This window comes from Chiloscyllium plagiosum, unplaced genomic scaffold (genome assembly GCF_037043375.1).
Source record: "Chiloscyllium plagiosum isolate Xiang-an unplaced genomic scaffold, Cpla_swu_hap1 HiC_scaffold_14, whole genome shotgun sequence".
Lineage (NCBI taxonomy): Eukaryota > Metazoa > Chordata > Chondrichthyes > Orectolobiformes > Hemiscylliidae > Chiloscyllium > Chiloscyllium plagiosum.
The window spans coordinates 3263385-3282255 of record NW_028270152.1 but is presented as its reverse complement, the minus strand read 5'-3'; the positions used below and the strand labels follow the sequence as shown (position 1 = coordinate 3282255).

General features: G+C 46.1%; 1 protein-coding gene across 2 annotated transcripts in view; it reads left to right on the top strand.

The window, feature by feature from the left end:
- Nucleotides 1-18871, top strand: part of lamb2l (laminin, beta 2-like) — a 206593-nt gene that overhangs the window by 59475 nt on the left and 128247 nt on the right. For both annotated transcript variants that reach the window (XM_087994040.1, XM_087994039.1), the window contains exons 4-7: nucleotides 6088-6223; nucleotides 12845-12918; nucleotides 14946-15134; nucleotides 17381-17444. In XM_087994040.1, the coding sequence (XP_087850166.1) occupies nucleotides 6088-6223; nucleotides 12845-12918; nucleotides 14946-15134; nucleotides 17381-17444 (463 nt within the window). The remainder of the gene's footprint in view (nucleotides 1-6087; nucleotides 6224-12844; nucleotides 12919-14945; nucleotides 15135-17380; nucleotides 17445-18871) is intronic.

Below are 18871 nucleotides of genomic sequence, written 5' to 3'. Positions count from 1 at the left end.
TCTCAGTCTCACACTCACTCCATCAGCAGACCTGTCACCCTTCATTATTCTCAGTCTCACACTCACTCCATCTGCAGACCTGTCACCCTTCATCATTCTCAGTCTCACACTCACTCCATCTGCAGACCTGTCACCCTTTATCATTCTCAGTCTCACGCTCACTCCATCTGCAGACCTGTCACCCTTTATCATTCTCAGTCTCACACTCACTCCATCTGCAGACCTGTCACCCTTTATCATTCTCAGTCTCACACTCACTCCATCTGCAGACCTGTCACCATTCATCACCTGAAATTCCCAGAACTACCATACCTTTTACAACGATTCACCCAGCCTCACAGCTTGAGGAGATCAGCATTCCTGACCTCCTCCCAGCACAACCACAGCTTTCGAACAATTGGTCGCTATTTGCCTTCCCGTGCTACAGTTTCCCCTCTGTCTGTGTTTCAGTAAATGATGAGGATTTCACTCGGGGACTGATTGTCCAGCTGTTCCACGTCCCACGATACCTTTCCACTGACAGTGTGTAATTAGCAGTGAGTATCTGCCCGCGAGTCAGTTACCACCTTTACTTTCCTGACTGGGTTTCTCTGCTTGTCTCATGAGCTCGTTCTCTCTGCTCCCCCTCTCTCCGGGTGGGCATCACTGCTACCTCCGGCTGGGGCCTCCGACACTTGCCCATCAAATAGTACATTCATCATCAAGCTCTGGGTTTATTGTTTGATGGTGTGAATACCCTGAGATTCTCTGTCTCTATCCAAACATTGCACACACAGAATCACAGGTTTCTTATGGGCCAGGAGGCCATTCAACCCATCATACCTGAACTGGTTAGAACATAGAACAGTACAGGCCCTTCAGCCCTCGATGTTGTTCTGACCATTCATCCTACTCTAAGATCAGACTAACCTACATACCCTATGTTTTACTATCATCCATGTGCCTATCCAGGAGTTGTTTAAATGTCTTAATGTCTCTGATTCTACTCCCACTGCTGGCAGTGCCTTTCACACACCCAATACTCCCTGTGTGAAGAACCTGCCTCTGACATCTCCCCTAAACCTTCTCCAATCACCTTAAAATTATGCCCGCTTGGGATAGACATTTACGCCCTGGGAAGAATTCTCTGACTATCCACTCTATCGGTGCCTCTCAACATCTTTAAAAATCACACAACACCAGGTTATAGTCCAACAGGTTTAATTGGAAGCACTAGCTTTCCAAAAGCTAGAGCTTCCAATTAAACCTGTTGGACTATAACCTGGTGTTGTGTGATTTTTAACTTTGTACACCCCAGTCCAACACCGGCATCACAAAATCATCTCAACATCTTGTACCCCTCTATCAAGACACCTCTCATCCTTCTTCACTCCAGTGAGAAAAGCCCTAGCTCCCTCAACCTTTCTTCATAAGAAATTCCCTCCACTCCAGCAGCATCCTGGTAAATCTCCTCTACACCCTCTCTAAAGCATCCATATGAGGCGACCAGAACTGAACACACTATTCCAAATGTGGTCTAATCAGGGCTCTAGAAAGCTGCAACATAACCTTGCAGCTCTTAAACTCAATCTCCCTGCTAATGAAAGCCAACACACCGCACACCTTCTTAACAACCTAATCAACTTGGATGGCAACTTCGTGGTATCTATGGACATGGACCCCAAGGTTCCTCTGTGGCTCCACACTGCCAAGAATCCTGCCTTTAACCCTGTATTCTGTATTCAAATTCAACCTTCCAAAATGAATCACCTCACACTTTTCCAGATTGAACTCCATCTGTCACTTCTCAGCCCAGCTCTGCATCCAGTTCTATCCCCTCGTACCAATCTCCTGCCTTTTCTTAATATCCCAGCACACCATTTCAATCCAAATAACCATCCCATGCCCTTACATAGAGCAGAGAGGAAGGACAATCACGAAAGGAAATTGGAACGGAATTCTGAGGAGCAGGGTTATAGGATCGAGTGGAGGAAATGTGCTCACAAGGTTCCTCTACAGAGAGTTAGAATAGACTCAATGGGCTGAATGGCATCGGGTCATGACTCTGGGGTGAATGTTACCAACCTCCAGGATTCAGGGAAGGCAGAGGAGCAGCCAGCACCCCTGCTCAATAATGACAAATGGGTTTTGCCTCCAGGACGCTGCCTTGAGTTGGGGTCTGAGTGGTTCATTTTCTGTTGCCAGTCTCATGCCTTCCCGAAAGGTGGCTGCCACTCATGTTGTTGGGGGGGGTTGGGGGGTGGGGGGGGGGGGGGGGGTGTGGGGGTGTAGGGGAAGGGGGTGAGTGCACAGATTGTGCCTGTCCGAATGGTTTGGTGATCCAGGACACTGCAAAGGCCACTGACCATGTGTCCCTGCACCATTCAGATAATTGTCAAATTTCAGGCCAGTGAGTCAAGGACAAGCACGGCTATCTGTCACAGTGCAGAGCAGATGTAGTAGGGGCACTGGGGAAAGGAGTTGAGTATGTGTGGGGACAGAGCAGCATCGGGAGTGGGTGCTAACATTGGACAGTCCTAAAATAACATTTTATACTCTAAGCATTGAAAAGGGTGTTAAAAATATTGTCAATGCGTATGTTTTAATCTTGAATTTTGTAAGTTATTTTTTGTCTCACGACAGAGGGGTGACCTTAGAAGTTTATAAAATCATGAGGGGCAAGGATAGGGTAACTAGACAAAGTCTCTTCCCTGGGGTCATGGAGTCCAGAACTAGAGGGCATAGGGTTACGGTGAGAGGGGAAAGATATAAAAAAGACCTAAGGGGCAACTTTTTCACACAGAGGGTGGTACGTGTATGGAATGAGCTGCCAGTGGAAGTGGTGAAGGCTGGTACAATTGCAACATTTAAGAGGCATTTGGATGGATATATGAATAGGAAGGGTTTGGAGGGATATGGGCTGGATGCTGGCAGGTGGGACTAGATTGGGTTGGGATATCTGATCAGCATGGATGGGTTAGACCGAAGGGTCTGTTTCCATGCTGTACATCTCTATGACTCTAATGAGGTGAAAGGTCAGATGGGTCACATGACTGGCATGATGCTGAATATTTGGGCAGCCAATTAACAGTTGGTAAGAGCTGAGCCAATCCGGAGCCAGATTGATGGCGCTAGGGGAAACCTGGAGTGTAGACCCACAAGAGGACCAGAGGAACTCTTTTATCATCATTCCAGCAAAGAAAGAGGCCATTCAGCCCATCATTGTGCTGGCCTTTGGATTACTAACCACTGACAGCTTATATTTGGGGTATGATGCTTTTCTGTGTTGAGTTTAATGGCTGTCTAATAATCAGTAGTAGAAGCTTGACCACCACCTGCAAGTCTTAACAAGAAGAGGTACTTGTCGTGCATTAACAAGATGTAGTTTATTGTGTTTGAGGAGTAGGTTCAAGTTATGTTGACTAGTCAGGTATAATTATTTAAGACTATCAGGAGCCAGGGATGACATATCAGTCTCAATCAGGAGGTCATGCTGGTCTGTCTGATTCCCCGTGCCAAAATTGTGCTGTCAGCCCCTCAGCTTCCTGACCTACAGACCGCAATCAGTGAAGATAAACACAAGTACCTCTTCCACAATAATCCTCAAAGCTGCTGCCTGACAAGGCTGCGTATGCAGCCCCCTATTGTACTCTCTGTACACCCAGGACTGTGTAGCCAAATTCCAAACGAGCACCATCTTGAAGTGTTAGGACAGGTATCAAAGACTGGTGAGTCAGAATACAGGAAGGAGATAGAGGGCTTGGGGACGTGGTGCAATGAGAACAATCTCTCTCTCAATGTTGGCAAAACTAAAGAACTGACCATTGACTTCAGGAAGAAAGGAGGAGGACACCGCCCCCCCCCCCCCCCCCATCTACATCAATGGAGCTGAGGTGGCGAGGGTCGACAGCGTCATATTCCTTGGAGTGACAACAACCTGTCCTAGACCTCCCACATAGATGCAACGTTCAGGAAGGCACAACAATGCCTCCTCTTCCTCAGGAGGCTCAGGGAATTTGGCATGACCTTGAGAACCCTCACCAACCTTTACAGATTCACCATCGAGAGCACAGTCCGGGTGTATAACAGCCTGGTACTGTAAGTGCTCTGGCCAGGACCGTAAGGAACTACAGAAGCTTGTGTGCACAGTCCAGCTCATCACAGAAGCCAACCTTCCATTCATGGACTCCATTCACACTTCTTGTCTCCATAGCAAAGCTGCCAGCATCATCACATACCCCTCACACATCCCCAACCTGGTAATGCTCTGATCCAAACCCTTCCATCAGGCAGAAGATACAGAAGCTTGAACACACGCAACAACAGGTTCAAGAGCAGCTTCTTCCCGGCTGTTATTAGACTGATGATTAGATTCTCTAACTTCAAATAATGTTGATCTTGCTTTACCACCTTCTGTGCCCTGTACACCTCGCTCTGTCTCAGTACCCTAGGATCTGTATGTCCTTATTTGCTATGATCTGCCTGTACTGCTCGCAAAACAAAACATTTCACTGTGCTCAGGGACATGTGACTACAATAAATCAAATTATCAGACAAGGTGGAACGTAATCTTTTTAAAATTTATTCATTTTTGTTGGATGTGGGGGTCACTGGCTGGGTCAGCATTTATTACCTGTCCCTAGTTGCCCCTTGAGAAGGTGGGGGTGAGCTGCCTTCTTGAACCGCTGCAGTCCACGTGCTGTAGGTAGACCCACAATGCCCTTAGGGAGGAAATTCCAGGATTTTCACCCAGTGACACTGGGCAGCGATGTATTTCCAAGTCAAGATGGTGAGGAGCTTGGAGGGGAACTTGCAGGGGATGGTGTTCCCATGTACCTGCTGCCCTTGTCCTTCTAGATGGAAGTGGTTGTGGGTTTGGAAGGTGCTGTCTGAGGATCTTTGGTGAGTTTCTGCAGTGCATCTTGTAGATGGTACACACTGCTGTTACTGAGTGTGGGTGGGGGAGGGAGTGGGTGTTTGTGGATGTGGTGCCAATGAAGCGGCTGCTTTGTCCTGGATGGTGTTGAGCTTCTTGAGTGTTGTTGGAGCTGCCCCCATCCAGGCAAGTGGGGAGGATTCCATCACACTCCTGACTTGTGCCTTGTAGATGGTGGACAGGATTTGGGGAGTCAGGAAGGACACTTCCTCAGAAGTGCTGGAGGCTGATATAATTACAGCATTTAAAGGGCACCTTGGATGGGTATATGAATAGGTAGAGTTTAGAGGGATATGGGCCAAGTGCTGGCAAATGGGACTAGATTAATATAGAATACAGTATCTGGTCAGCATGGCCAAGTTGGACCGAAGGGTCTGTTTCCGTGCTGTATATCTCTATGATTCTATAACTTGGGTTCTGTGGAAGGGTCACTCGATCTGAAACATGAACTCTGATTTCTCTCCACAAATGCTGCCAAATTGCTGGCAAACCTCAGCAGATCTGGCAGCATCTATGGACAGAAGTTTAGATTAGATTACTTACAGTGTTGAAACAGGCCCTTCGGCCCAACAAGTCCACACCGACCCACCGAAGCGCAACCCATCCAGACCCATTCCCCTACATTTACCCCTTCACCTAACACTGCAGGCAATTTAGCATGGCCAATTCACCTGACCCGCACATTTTTGGACTGTGGGAGGAGCACCCGGAGGAAACCCACACAGACACGGGGAGAATGTGCAAACTCCACACAGTCGCCTGAGGCGGGAATTGAACCCGGGTCTCTGGCGCTGTGAGGCAGCAGTGCTAACCACTGTGCCACCGTGCCGCCCACAAAGAAGGGTCACTGGACTTGAAATGTTAACTCTGATTTCTCTCCACAGGTGCTGCCAGACCTGCTGAGTTTCTCCAGCAGTTTTTTTTGTTCAGGTTTCCAGCATTGGCAGTTTTTTGTTTTGGTTTATTTTATTAAGTTGCTCATCTTGATGGTTTCATCAGATAGTTACACATCTGTGATGATTTGTGGAACAGTGGAGCTCAATTATTGGCACAGATTTCCTAATTGAGTCATACACTGTGGAGCTTCCCTGAACCTTTGCAAAGTATGTGAAGGAACTGATGTGTGAAACAGTATCATTCCAATAAAGTGTGATTTGCTCTGTCCATTGCAGGAGGTGGAGAAATGTTTCCAGTGTGATTCTAGAAGGTCATACGACGCTGTGACAAACAGGAATAGCCACCGGATAAGGAATGTGATCTCTCTGACTGATCAGAGGGAGGAGAAGACCTGGTGGCAATCTGAAAATGGTGAGCTAAAATACGGAGTGTGTAATCTTCATTCAGGCTGAAGACCCAGGTCTGTTCTGGAATTGGTTTGTAATGTGGGTGGGCATGGTGCCATTGTCATGTGGGGGACATTTCTCCATTTCCCTTGGGACACCATCTCAGACTGAGCCAGGGTGAGGCCTCCTATCAGTCTGAAGCTCATCCCCCTCCTGTCATCTCATCCCCATTGCAAAGTTTAGTTCCACCTCCATTACATCTCCCCCCTCCCCCCCCTTCCCCCGCCCAATCTATCCATGCACCAGCTGATCAGCGGCTGAAACCTGCTAAGTGACACAAACCTGTCTGAAAGCTCTAGTGCACTTATATTAAAAGGCTGTTCACACCTTGAGATATGTGCAGAAGTTGGCCCTTCAATCTCTCAAGGCTGCCCTGATTGCTTCCATGTTCTCTGATTACCTTGATAACCTTTCTCTCTCTTGTTTATCGAGAATCTACTTCTGTCTTAAAAATAAAAAAAACTCTTCAAGCAGAATTTCAAAATCTTAAGAGAAAGGTTTTTCCTTGTCTTTGTCTTAATTAGCGACAATACATTTTTAATCCCCAGCTTGAGATACTCCCACAAGAGGAAACATTCCCTCCACATCCACTCTGTGAACACTCCTCAGGATCATATCGGTTTCAATTAAATCACCTTCTACTGTTCTAAACTCCAGCAGATATAAGCCTGACCTATTCAATAAGACGACCTGCCTATTAAAGGTAGCTGTCTAATCAATCTGCAATGAACTGCTTCCAATGCATTTGCATCCTTCTTAAGGAAACCAACACGAGACATACCTCTCAAGGAGTCAGCTTACCCAACTCCTGTATAGTTGAACCCCCTACTTTTGTATTCAATTCCCCTGCAATAAACAAATATATTCTACTACTCCCCTGTTGACTTGCTGTACCTGCAGACGTACCTTCTGTGATTCATGCACTAGAACACTCAGATCACTCTGCATTTCAGAACTATGCTAGATAGAGATGCTACTATTTTATTCTTTCTGCCAAGTGGACAATTTCACATTTTTCAGCATTGTGCTCCATTTGCTAGATCTTTGCCCATTCACTTTAACCTCTCTGGAATCCTTTGGAACCTCCTTGTGTCTTCTTCACAATCTAGTTCCCTACCGACCTCACGTCATTAACAAATGTAGCAACAGTACCATACCATTGGTCTGTATATCCAGGTTTCTGATGTAGATTGTAAACAGTTAAGGGCACAGCTCTGACCCCTGTGGTGCACCACTCAGTATCAGAAACTAATCTATTTATGATGGCACTGTTTTCTGTTGGCCAATCTTGTATTCATGCCAATATGCTCATCCATAAACTCTTACTTTCTGTAATAAACTTTCATGTCGCACCTTATCAAATAAGGTTTGAAAATCTAAGGACAATAATCCACTGGCTTCCCCTTATCCCACGCACCTGTTACTTTCTCAAAGAGCTCCAATAACTTTGTTAAACATGATTTCTCTTTCGCTGAAACATGTCAACTTTTTAAGATCAATGCGCATTTTGTTAATTCTCTTTTAAAAATCTACAGAAATTCTTACTATCTGTTTTATATTTCTGGCTAGCTTCCTCTCATACTCTAATTTTTCAGTCATGTTTTTGTGTTTTTTGTAATCTGTCTAATCTTCTGACTTGTCATGCATCTTTGCATGATTGTATCATTTTATGTGTTTGATATCATCTTTAATCCTTGCTCGCCCAGGACTCTCTAAAGGTTGATTTGCAGGTTGTGTCCGTGGTTAAGAAAGCAAATGTAATGTTGTCATTTATCTCAAGAGGGTTGGAATGTAAAAGCAGCGATGTGCTTCTGAGACTTTACAAAGCTCTGGTTAGGCCCCATTTGGAATACTATGTCCAATTTTGGGCCCCACACCTCAGGAAGGACACTGGAGCGTGTCCAGCAGAGATTCACACGGATAATCCCTGGAATGGTAGGCCTAACATACGATGAATGGCTGAGGATCCTGGGATTGTATTCATTAGAGTTTAGAAGATTAAGGGGAGATCTAATAGAAACTTACAAGATAATGCATGGCTTAGAAAGGGTGGACGCTGGGAAGTTGTTTCCATTAGTCAGGGAGACTAGGACCCGTGGGCACAGCCTTAGAATGAGAAGGGGTCAATTTAGAACGGAAATGAGGAGACATTTCTTCAGCCAGAGAGTAGTGTGCCTGTGGAATTCATTGCCACGTAGTGCAGGGGGGGGCCGGGATGTTAAATGTCTTCAAGGCGGAGATTGACAAATTCTTAATCTCACAAGGTATTAAGGGATACGGGGAGAGTGCGGGTAAGTGGAATTGAAACACTCATCAACCATGATTGAATGGCAGAGTGGATTCGATCGGCTGAAAGGTCTTGCTTCCACTCCTATGTCTTATGGTTTTATGGTCTTTAACCTCATTGCCCACTATCTGTGGTTAACCAATCTTCTGGAATTTCTCTTTCCCATTGGAATGTTTTCTGAAATCTTCCCTTGAATGTCTGCCACTGCATCTCTATCTTTAACCTAATTTGCCAATTCATTTTAACCAGTTCTGCTTTCAGGTCCTCATAAGTCCTTTGTTTAAGTTTGAATCACTGGTGGTGGACTAATTTTTCTCTTCCTCAAACTGAATCAGATCACATTGCAGTTGCTGCTCAGTAAGCATGCCTTCACTCTGGGATTATTAATTAATCTTGTTGTACAGTAGCAGGTCTAGCTGCCTGGTCAGCTGCAGAACATGCTGCTTCAAGGAAACGCCTTAAGATAATTTGATAAACCCCCTCCTTTGACATTGGATTTTCCAGCCTATTTTTAAATTAAAATTTCCCATTATTATCGCAATGCTTTTTTAAAAAATTCATTAATGGGATGAGGGCATTGTTGGCTGGCCCAGTATTTATTGCCCATTCCTAATTTCCCAGAGGGCAGTTAAGAGTCAACCACATCGCTGTGGGTCTGGAGTCACATGTAGGCCAGACCAGGTAAAGATGGTGGTTTCCTTCCTTAAAGCACATTAGTGACCCAGGTGGGTTTTTCCTGACAATAGATTCATGGTCATCATTAGAATCTTAATTTCAGATTTTTATTGAATCCAAATTGCACCATCTGTCTTGGTGGGATTCCATCCCAGGTCCCAGAACATTCCCTGGCTCCTGGATTTACAGTCCAGCGTTAATACCACTAGACCACCACTAGATCCCTCGCAATCCTTTCTAACAGGTTCCTACTATTTCTTCCTTTAAACTCCACCCTCTGTCTATTACTTTTCGGGACCTGCACTCCACTCATACATTAACCTCTTACTTGGAACATTTCTCATCTTAGTCACAGAGTCAAACCACACAGATACAGACCCTTCGGTCCAACCAGTCCATGCTGACCATAATCCCAAACTAAACTAGTCCCACCTGCCTGCTCCTGGCCCATATCCCTCCCTTTCCTATTCATGTACTTATCCAAATGTCTTTTAAATGTTGTAATTATACCCACATCCACCACTTCCTCAGGAAGTTGATTCAGGGAGGACTTTCCAGCTCCTGGGTCTGCTCTTTGCCATGATAATTCTAAAATCCCCGCCTCACCACCCCCCTCGCTCCTGCAAATTCTTTGTGTCAAGAATTTGCCCGTCATGTCTTTTGTCAATCTCTCTCCTCTCACCACCTGCTCCTGGCCTCCAAAAGCCTCAAATGTAAAACGTTTATCCCTGTGCTTCAATCGCTCTGCTCCCCCTCTCCTGCAGCAATAAACCACACTTTCTAATTCTCTGCCTTTGAGCACCCCACCCTCCTTCACTGCCTGAATCCTAGTCTCAGGAATTCTCACTCTAAAGCCCTCCACCTCGCTCACTTCCTGTCCTCCTAAAGCCCAAGCCTTTGATTCATATTTTGACAAATATCTCGTTCTTTGGGATGATATGTTTTGCACACAGCCCTGTGAAGCATCTTTGATATTTAGTCTCGGTTAAAGGCACATAAACTGCAATTACAACTTGTTTTTAAACTGACAGTGTGTTTAAATGAGGGGTTTTGTTGAGTTCTGTAAATGCTCATTTTGACAATTTCGACACAAGGCAATGTCTCTGAATGAATTGAGCAGGCTGTTTGGAGTGTTTTAGTTTGATGGCATGGCAGATGGTCAGTCAGATCTTTCAAACTAAAACTGCAGGGACTTTCCAGCTCCTGGGTCTGCTCTTTGCCATGGTAATTCTAAAATCCCCGCCTCACCTCCCCCCTCGCTCCTGCAAAGGTCCCATTCTCCAATCCCACTCCTCTCTCCCTCACCTCAGCCCCACTACTCTCTCCCTCACCTCAGCCCCACTCCCCAGTCCACATCCCTATTGCTAATGTGAAACTGCTCTGTCTGGATAGAGCTGTCTCAGCCTTGACCAATCTCCATGGCACAGTGTTCCTTGTTCCTAACAAGCCTCAGTGTAAATACATTTCTCCCAATCTGTCTCCATGCTTTCAAAATCTTAAATTGATTGTCCAACCTGGGTAATCCAAGTCAACACAAATCTTTGTAAAATTAAAACCCTCCATTAAGTTGTCTCTCAGCCTCCTCAGCACCATTGCTTTTTGATGTTGGAATGGGTTCCAGTGTATTTTATCCCTCGAAATCTGTCCTGTCGACCCGGCTTCTGACTTGAGCTCCCTGTATTGGTAGTGACATTCCGAGCTGCTATATGAATCCTGGCCAGGTTCAGGACTAAGGAAGGTGATGAGCATTAAAGAAAGTTTGTTAGGTAGGCTAGTGGTAGAGAAGGGCAGAAAGAAAAATCTGATCAGACTGTTGGAATTGTAGTCCATGTGTTGAGACAGAATTTCTTTGTTAGAATGGATCAGTTTTCAGAGTGTGTGTTAGTGATCTCTTGAGCTGGTTATATTTGTGATTGTAACTCCGACGCACTGAACACTATGTCCTTTGTGTAGCTAACAGTAACACTTGAGGTACACAGTGACCAAGAGGCAGCAGAACAATGAGCTGGTGCTCGATTTACTACCTCACTCTGTCCCAATCAAGCAGCTCTTGTGGGGAGACGTGTTGGCAGAGCCTGGTGAAACCTGAGCAGAGTAATTCCTGTACTCCTGGTGAACACAGCAATCCCATCTGGACAGATCACATAGCCCAGGTTTGGACAGTGTTGACGTGAGATTGGATGAAGAATGCTGAAATTCACAAAACACTGTTTTTGAGATTTAGTGACTGGTTTGAGGCTCAGGGACAGGGGCGTGCTTTGTGGGCCAAGAGTTTTTCTTTTTAGTTGTCTGTTTTGTTTTGGTAATGCATACTGTCTGGTCCCTACCCTCTGGAATTCTCTCCTGACAGGCTTCATCTCTCTCTCTTAGACCATTTATGGGCGGCACGGTGGCTCTATGGTTAGCACTGCTGCCTCACAGCGCCAGAGACCCGGGTCCAATTCCCGCCTCAGGCGACTCTCTGTGTGGACTTTGCACATTCTCCCCGTGTCTGCGTGGGTTTCCTCCGGGTGCTCCAGTTTCCTCCCACAGTCCAAAAATTTGCAGGTTAGGTGAATTGGTCATGCTAAATTGCCCATAGTGTTAGGGGAATGGGTCTGGGTGGGTTGCGGGTCGGTGTGGACTTGTTGGGCCAAAGGGCCTGTTTACACACTGTAAATAAGACCATAAGAAATAGGAGTGGAAGTAAAGCCATTCGGCCCATCAAGTCCACTCTGCCATTCAATCATGGCTGATGGGCATTTCAACGCCACTTACCCACACTCTCACCGTATCCCTTAATTCCTTGCGCAATTAAGAATTTATCAATCCCTGCCTTGAAGATATTTAGCATCCCGGCCCCCACTGCGCTCTATGGTAATGAATTCCACAGGCCCACAACTCTCTGGCTGAAGAAATGTCTCCTCATTTCTGTTCTAAATTGACCCCCTCTAATTCTAAGGCTGTACCCAAGTCTCCCCACCTAACGGAAACAATTTCCCAGCATCCACCCTTTCTAAGCCATGCATTATCTTATAAGTTTCTATTAGATCTCCTCTCAACTTTCTAAACTCTAATGAACACAATCCCAGGATCCTCAGCTGTTCATCGTATGTTGGACCTACCATTCCAGGGATCATCCCTGTGACTCTCCGCTTGACACTTTCCAGTGCCAGTATGCCCTTCCTCAGGGGTGGGCCCAAAATTGGACACAGTACTCCAAATGGGGCCTAACCAGCGTTTTCTCAAGTCTTAGCACCTCACTGCTTTTACATTCCAACCCTCTTGAGATAAATGACAACATTACATTTGCTTTCTTAACCACGGACACAACCTGCAAGGTAACCTTTAGAGAATCCTGGACTAGCACTCCTAGATCCCTTTGTACTTTGGCTTTATGAATTTTCTCACCCTCTCCCGGCCTCTCTGACCAAGCTTTTAGTCACCTCTTTAAATATTCTCTTTGGTGCTGGTTGGGGCACCTTGGGAGATGTTGATATGTTATAAGCCCCCACCTCCGGCTGTCTGAGTGGGTGTCCAAGTGAAAGCCGACGTCTATTTACTCAAGGGGATTGTTCCCCTGGTGTCTCCTGTTGCCTGTTTGTGGCCAGTCACCATCTCACTGTGTCTTGTCTCCACACACAGGGGAAGAAAAGGTCAATATCCAGCTAGGCCTAGAAGCTGAATTCCACTTCACGCACCTCATCATGAAATTCAAGGTATGAGAGAAAAGTCAGGGCAAGGGAGGGCTGCTTAAATACAGCCTGGAACCTCAGCACAATCCTTCAATATCGTCTAACTCAACATTAAAGGTGCTTTCAACAAAAAGGTTCTAAAGAAATGTTTGTTTTGGTACACACCCAGTCAGTTTCAGTCGAAATTATTGTGCAGAAAAATAATCAACCAGCTTCTTTAAAGCTTAACTAAGCAACATTATTTCCCCCACTGGTTGTATGATGGATCTTTGATCTCCTTCATTTCTGAAGGACCTGAAAGATGAACCAGCCCATGTTCCAGTCACTAGTCTGTGCAGGGGACTGACTTTAACAATGCGGGAGCAACTTCTCCACGGCTGGCTGTGAATTTCTTTCCACAGGGGCTTTACCAAGGGGAATTCCTATCAGTTCTTACTGACAGTATTTGCTGTGTGTAATGAAGGATCAGTTATTGCTCAGATTATTCACTGAAGATTAATCCTATAAATTGGAGGGAAATGATGTTTTAATTATTCTGGAAACTGTATTGCGGTGCTAGCTTTGTTGTGGCAGTACAGCTGGCAAGGTTTACTGTGTGAATGATTTGAACACACCCTCAACTCTGGGCCGTGCTCCAGACCAGGTTCAGTCTTTGATCAGGAGTATTTCTATCCAGACCTGGAGCTGACAATGGACCTGTTAATTAGTAACACCGTCCCACCTTACCACGCTGGCACTTGGTTGGTCATTCCAAAAATAACACTCAATAGTCAGGATTCACCCTGACTCAGCAAATACACTCTGTATTAAACCTTCAAAACAAACCCTCAGCAAATACACTCCGTATTAAACCTTCAAAACAATACCCTCAGCAAATACCTTCAGTGATATCTCTCAGCAAATACTCTGAGCGTACATCCTCAGTAATATACCTTTGCAAATGTCCTCACCAAATGCTCTTCATAATAATCTTCAGCAAATACCATCTCAGTAAATATGCTGCTTGGTGGATTGATGACATTCCTGTCTGGAGTTTATGCCAGGCCTCAAGCTGCTTATACTGAAGTTATTTTACTTTAGCCTAGGTCCTCAACTTTGGGTGATGGATGAACTGAAAGCTTACAGAGACAGCTCAGAGAAATGTTGACTTTAACTTATTTAAAACATCACTGTTCACATCTTAAAGTGCATCAACGCCCATTTGTCCATCACACCATCGGCTCCGTGAACTATATTGTGTAATGTTCAATTACTCTGTGTTTGACTCTGAGTCATTTTAAAATTGATGCTGGCTATATTTGAGTGCTTAAGCCTGGGTGTGGACTCAGAGAAAAGTGAGTCGAGAGTGTGGTGCTGGAAAAGCACAGCAGGTCAGGCAGCATCCCAGGACCAGGAGAATCAATGTTTTGGGCATACGCCCTTCCTGATGAAGGGCTTATGCCTGAAATGTCGATTCTCCTGCTCCTTGGATACTGCCTGACCTGCTGTGCTTTTCCAGCACCACATTCTCGACTCTGACCTCCAGCATCTGCAATCCTCACTGTCTCCTCAGAGAAAAGTGAGGAAGATGTAGAAAGAGCTGGGCTATCGACATGGCTATCGACATGGAGCAGATATTTTAAAGCCCTGTTACACACCTAAAAATGGCATCAATCCAAGTTTAAAGATGCAATGCATTGCTTTCAAATTCAACAACTGCTCACATTAAAAATGTTGTCCTTTTCAGGTCCTTGCCCGAGCTCAGGTCTCTGTTTCTCCTGAACTTCTCTCTGGAATCTCACCTTTAGTGGCAGTGACTTCAGCTACCTGAGCTTTAAATTTCCCCTAAACATCTCCACCTCTCCTTCCCCTCTTTCTCTCCTCTTTTAAGATGCTCCTCAAAATCATCTTTTTTTTGTCTGAGGTGTTGGTCTCCTGTTTTAGTATCAGCTGGCGTGGCCTGGTGACAGTTTGTGCCTGATCATATTCCTATGATGAACCTCGGGCTGAATGCTGTGGAAAAAAATGCTGTGGCCACCTCGTTTGATCATTTTGTCCTTTCTGCCGATTAGACATTTCGCCCAGCTGCCATGTACATTGAGAGATCTTCAGACTTTGGCCGGACATGGAAAGTGTATCGTTACTTTGCTTTCAACTGTACAGTTTCCTTCCCTCATATCCCCACGGGCATCCTAAGGAGGATCGATGATGTTATTTGTGAGCATCGTTATTCAGATATCGAACCATCCACAGACGGTGAGGTGGGTCCCCAGCGGCTCTGTTCAGTGTCTGTCCGATTGTGCTTTTCAGGATAAGGCAGGGAGAAAGCAGGTGTCTGAATAAATGGATGAGGGATATTGTATTTTGCCTCAGTTTTCTGATCCCAATACACATTGATCAAAACTGGAAGACATTGATACAGCTCCTCTTAAAACACCCTGGCAAATTTATCAATTCATCAACGTTAAAAACTGACCTGCACTCTCTCTGACAGCTGAGAATTCAGTGGCAAGTAATTGGCCTGACTCTCCAAAGCCTGTCCATCATCGACAAGGCACAAGCCAGGAGTGTGATGGAATACTCAATAAAAACTGATAGAACTGCAGAAGCTGTAAATTAGAAACAAAAAGAGGAGTTGCTGGAAAATCTCAGCAGGTCTGGCAGCATCTGTGAAGAAAAATTCAAGTTAACATTTGGACCCAAAGTGGATGACTTCTCCACTTCCTGATGCTGCCTGGCTTGCTGTGTTCTCCCAGCCTCCTGCCCATCCTTACCTGGTCTGGCCCGAATGTGACTCCAGACCCATAGCAATGTGGCTGACTCCTAACTGTCCTCTGGGATGGACATGCAGAGCAAGGAGGACAGAAACAGCCATGAGATCCTTCTCAAAGATTGGCATTTCTCAGGGATACAGCTGCACACCTCGCCTCAGGAGCTCCATGGTGCTGCCTTCCTCCTGGTATTGAACAGGGATTTATGTTCTCACATCTCAGTGAAATGAGTTGGGTCAGTGTGCCAGATGGGGTCAGTGGTTAATGTGTTCACCCCAGGGTCAGGGGGTTGGGGGTTTAGTGTACTGGAGAGATTTGTGAACATGTTGCAGTGCTGAGGGAGGGCTGCACTGCTGTAGCTGATGTTTGTCTGAGGCCATGTTTGACTGAGGTCATGCTAACCCTCTTGAGTGGAAGAGCCTTGATACACTACCAGTTTCCCTCCAAATAAAAACAAGTGCAGGAGAACCTCAGCAGATCTGACAATATTGTTAGAGAGAGAGAGAGAGAGAAAAAAGAATTAACATTCGACTCTTTGGCAGAAGAGTCAGTTCCTCCTGATGTCTGGATCAACATTCCTCTCTTAACCAAGTGGATCAATCACAGATGGGCCAGCCAGTCCTTGCTGCCTGTGGGATCTTGCTGTGCGAATGGACAGTGGTGTTTTAATGCAGCAGTACCCCTCAGTGTAATTCTCAGGGGTTTATTGTGGGAAATTCTTGGCTTGCTTTAGTGTGATGACGTATTTCAAAAATGCAAGAAAGGAGTTTTGAATTCCCATCGCCCGATTGTTTCACAGCTCTCTCTCACGTAAAGGAAAATTATTAATCATCTCTCAGATCCTTGACAAGCCGCATCCATCCTGCCGAGACATTGTGATGATTAGATCTGAATTTCCACAGCCCGAGGGAAAATTAAACAGTGTGGCTTAAAATATAACCTCAGGTCTTTCCAAGTTTTTAAATTTTCCACAACAAGATCTTTCATCTGTCCCTGAAACAGGTGATGGGATGGGTTTAAACATGTTGAATTGTTGCTGAGTGAACAGTGTATGTTCAGGATTACAGCCTCGAATGCACTCACCGGTAATGGATTCTGAGAAGCAGATTGGAATGTTTGTCAGCCTGCTTCTCCAGATCCAGGAGTGGAACCATTAAGATCCTCCCAGTGTGGAAGCAGGCCTTTCAGACCATTGAGTCTGCACTGACCCTCTGAACAGCACTCCACCCAGACTCACCTCCCTACCCTATCCCTATAATCCTGCATTTCCCATGGCCAATCCACCAAACCTGCACATCTTTGGACTGTGGGAGGAAACCGGAGCACCCGGAGGAAACCCACACAGACACAGGCAGAATGTGCAAACTCCACACAGTCAGTCACCCAGGGCTGGAATTGAACTTGGGACACTGAGTGCTGAGTCCCACATTTCAAGGTAGGGCCCCATATCTGTGATATCAGACAAACAAAAAACAAGCTTAACTGACTGTGAAGTGCTATTAGAGCCATCTCGAGAACATCAAGGTGGGTTAGCCACGGGAAATGCAGGGTTATAGGGATACAGTAAGGGGTTGGGGGGGGGGATGGGTCTGGGTGGGATACTCTTCAGAGAGTCAGTGGGCTGAATAGTCTGCTTCCACACTGTAGAGATTCTATGATTCTGTGATCTCAAAACATGCTCCGTTTACCATCAGTACAAGATTTTCGATTAATGAATCTGTAAATCCTTCTCCCAGGTTATTTACAAAGTGCTCGATCCTGCCATCAAAGTGGCTGATCCCTACAGCCTGGAGATTCAAGGTGAGAGAATGGAGTTTCAATGTTTCCAGCCAGATTTCCTTTTACAAAGTTTATTCTGAGGTTCCCATGTCACCCTCTGGCTTTATTTCGAAGTTTGAAAGGTTTTGGAATCAAAATTTTGTTGCAGCATTTCATAAAATAGCTTTTCATAGAATCATATCATGGAACTGTCGAATCCCTACAGTACGGAAAGAGGCCATTCAGCCCATTGAGTCTGTCCTGACACTTTGAAGAACATCCTGTCCTATCTCTGTGAGCCCTCATCAACGATGTGCTTTCCTTCGTATCACAGACTCTGCAGCACATTGGGAGCCCTCAGGATGGATATCTCACACTTCCTGATTTGGTGCCATCCCACACCCCCCTTCAGATTGACCCATTATCCTACACCCTGAGTGCTGTTGGCTCCATAAACTGACCATGATCCAGTGTCTCCTCCACGTTGCTGGTGTTCTGCAGTACCAGCAGTGACCAATGCTTCGGGGACGAGCTGCTGGGACTGGTGGCAGAGTACACTGGGCCAGTGTTCCAGCTCACAGCATACTGGACCAGTGTTCCAGCTCACAGAGAGTGCACTGGACCAGTGTTCCAGCTCACAGAGAGTGCACTGGACCAGTGTTCCAGCTCACAGAGAGTGCACTGGGCCAGTGTTCCAGCTCACAGAGAGTGCACTGGGCCAGTGTTCCAGCTCACAGAGAGTGCACTGGACCAGTGTTCCAGCTCACAGAGAGTACACTGGGCCAGTGTTCCAGCTCACAGCATACTGGACCAGTGTTCCAGCTCACAGAAAGTGCACTGGGCCAGTGTTCCAGCTCACAGAGAGTGCACTGGGCCAGTGTTCCAGCTCACAGAGAGTGCACTGGACCAGTGTTCCAGCTCACAGAGAGTGCACTGGACCAGTGTTCCAGCTCACAGAGAGTGCACTGGACCAGTGTTCCAGCTCACAGAGAGTGCACTGGGCCAGTGTCCCAGCTCATAGAGAGTGCACTGGGCCAGTGTTCCAGCTCAGCATACTGGGCCAGAGTTCCAGCTCACAGAGAGTGCACTGGGCCAGTGTTCCAGCTCACAGCATACTGGACCAGAGTTCCAGCTCACAGAAAGTGCACTGGGCCAGTGTTCCAGCTCACAGAGAGTGCACTGGGCCAGTGTTCCAGCTCACAGCATACTGGGCCAGTGTTCCAGCTCACAGAGTGTGCACTGTGCCAGAGAATCATGTTGCACAGTAAGATGCCATTTGGCCCATCATTATGAACCCCATTGCCGTGTAAACGTTTCCTTTTAATAATTAACCGTACTCCCATTCTCGGGCAGCATGTTCCAGATCTCAACAACAACCCACCGTGTGATAACGACCACTTGGTGTTCCTCACAGCCCTGGTTGTTCTGCCACCTGAACACACTGGGGCCATCTGACTGTGGGACAATGG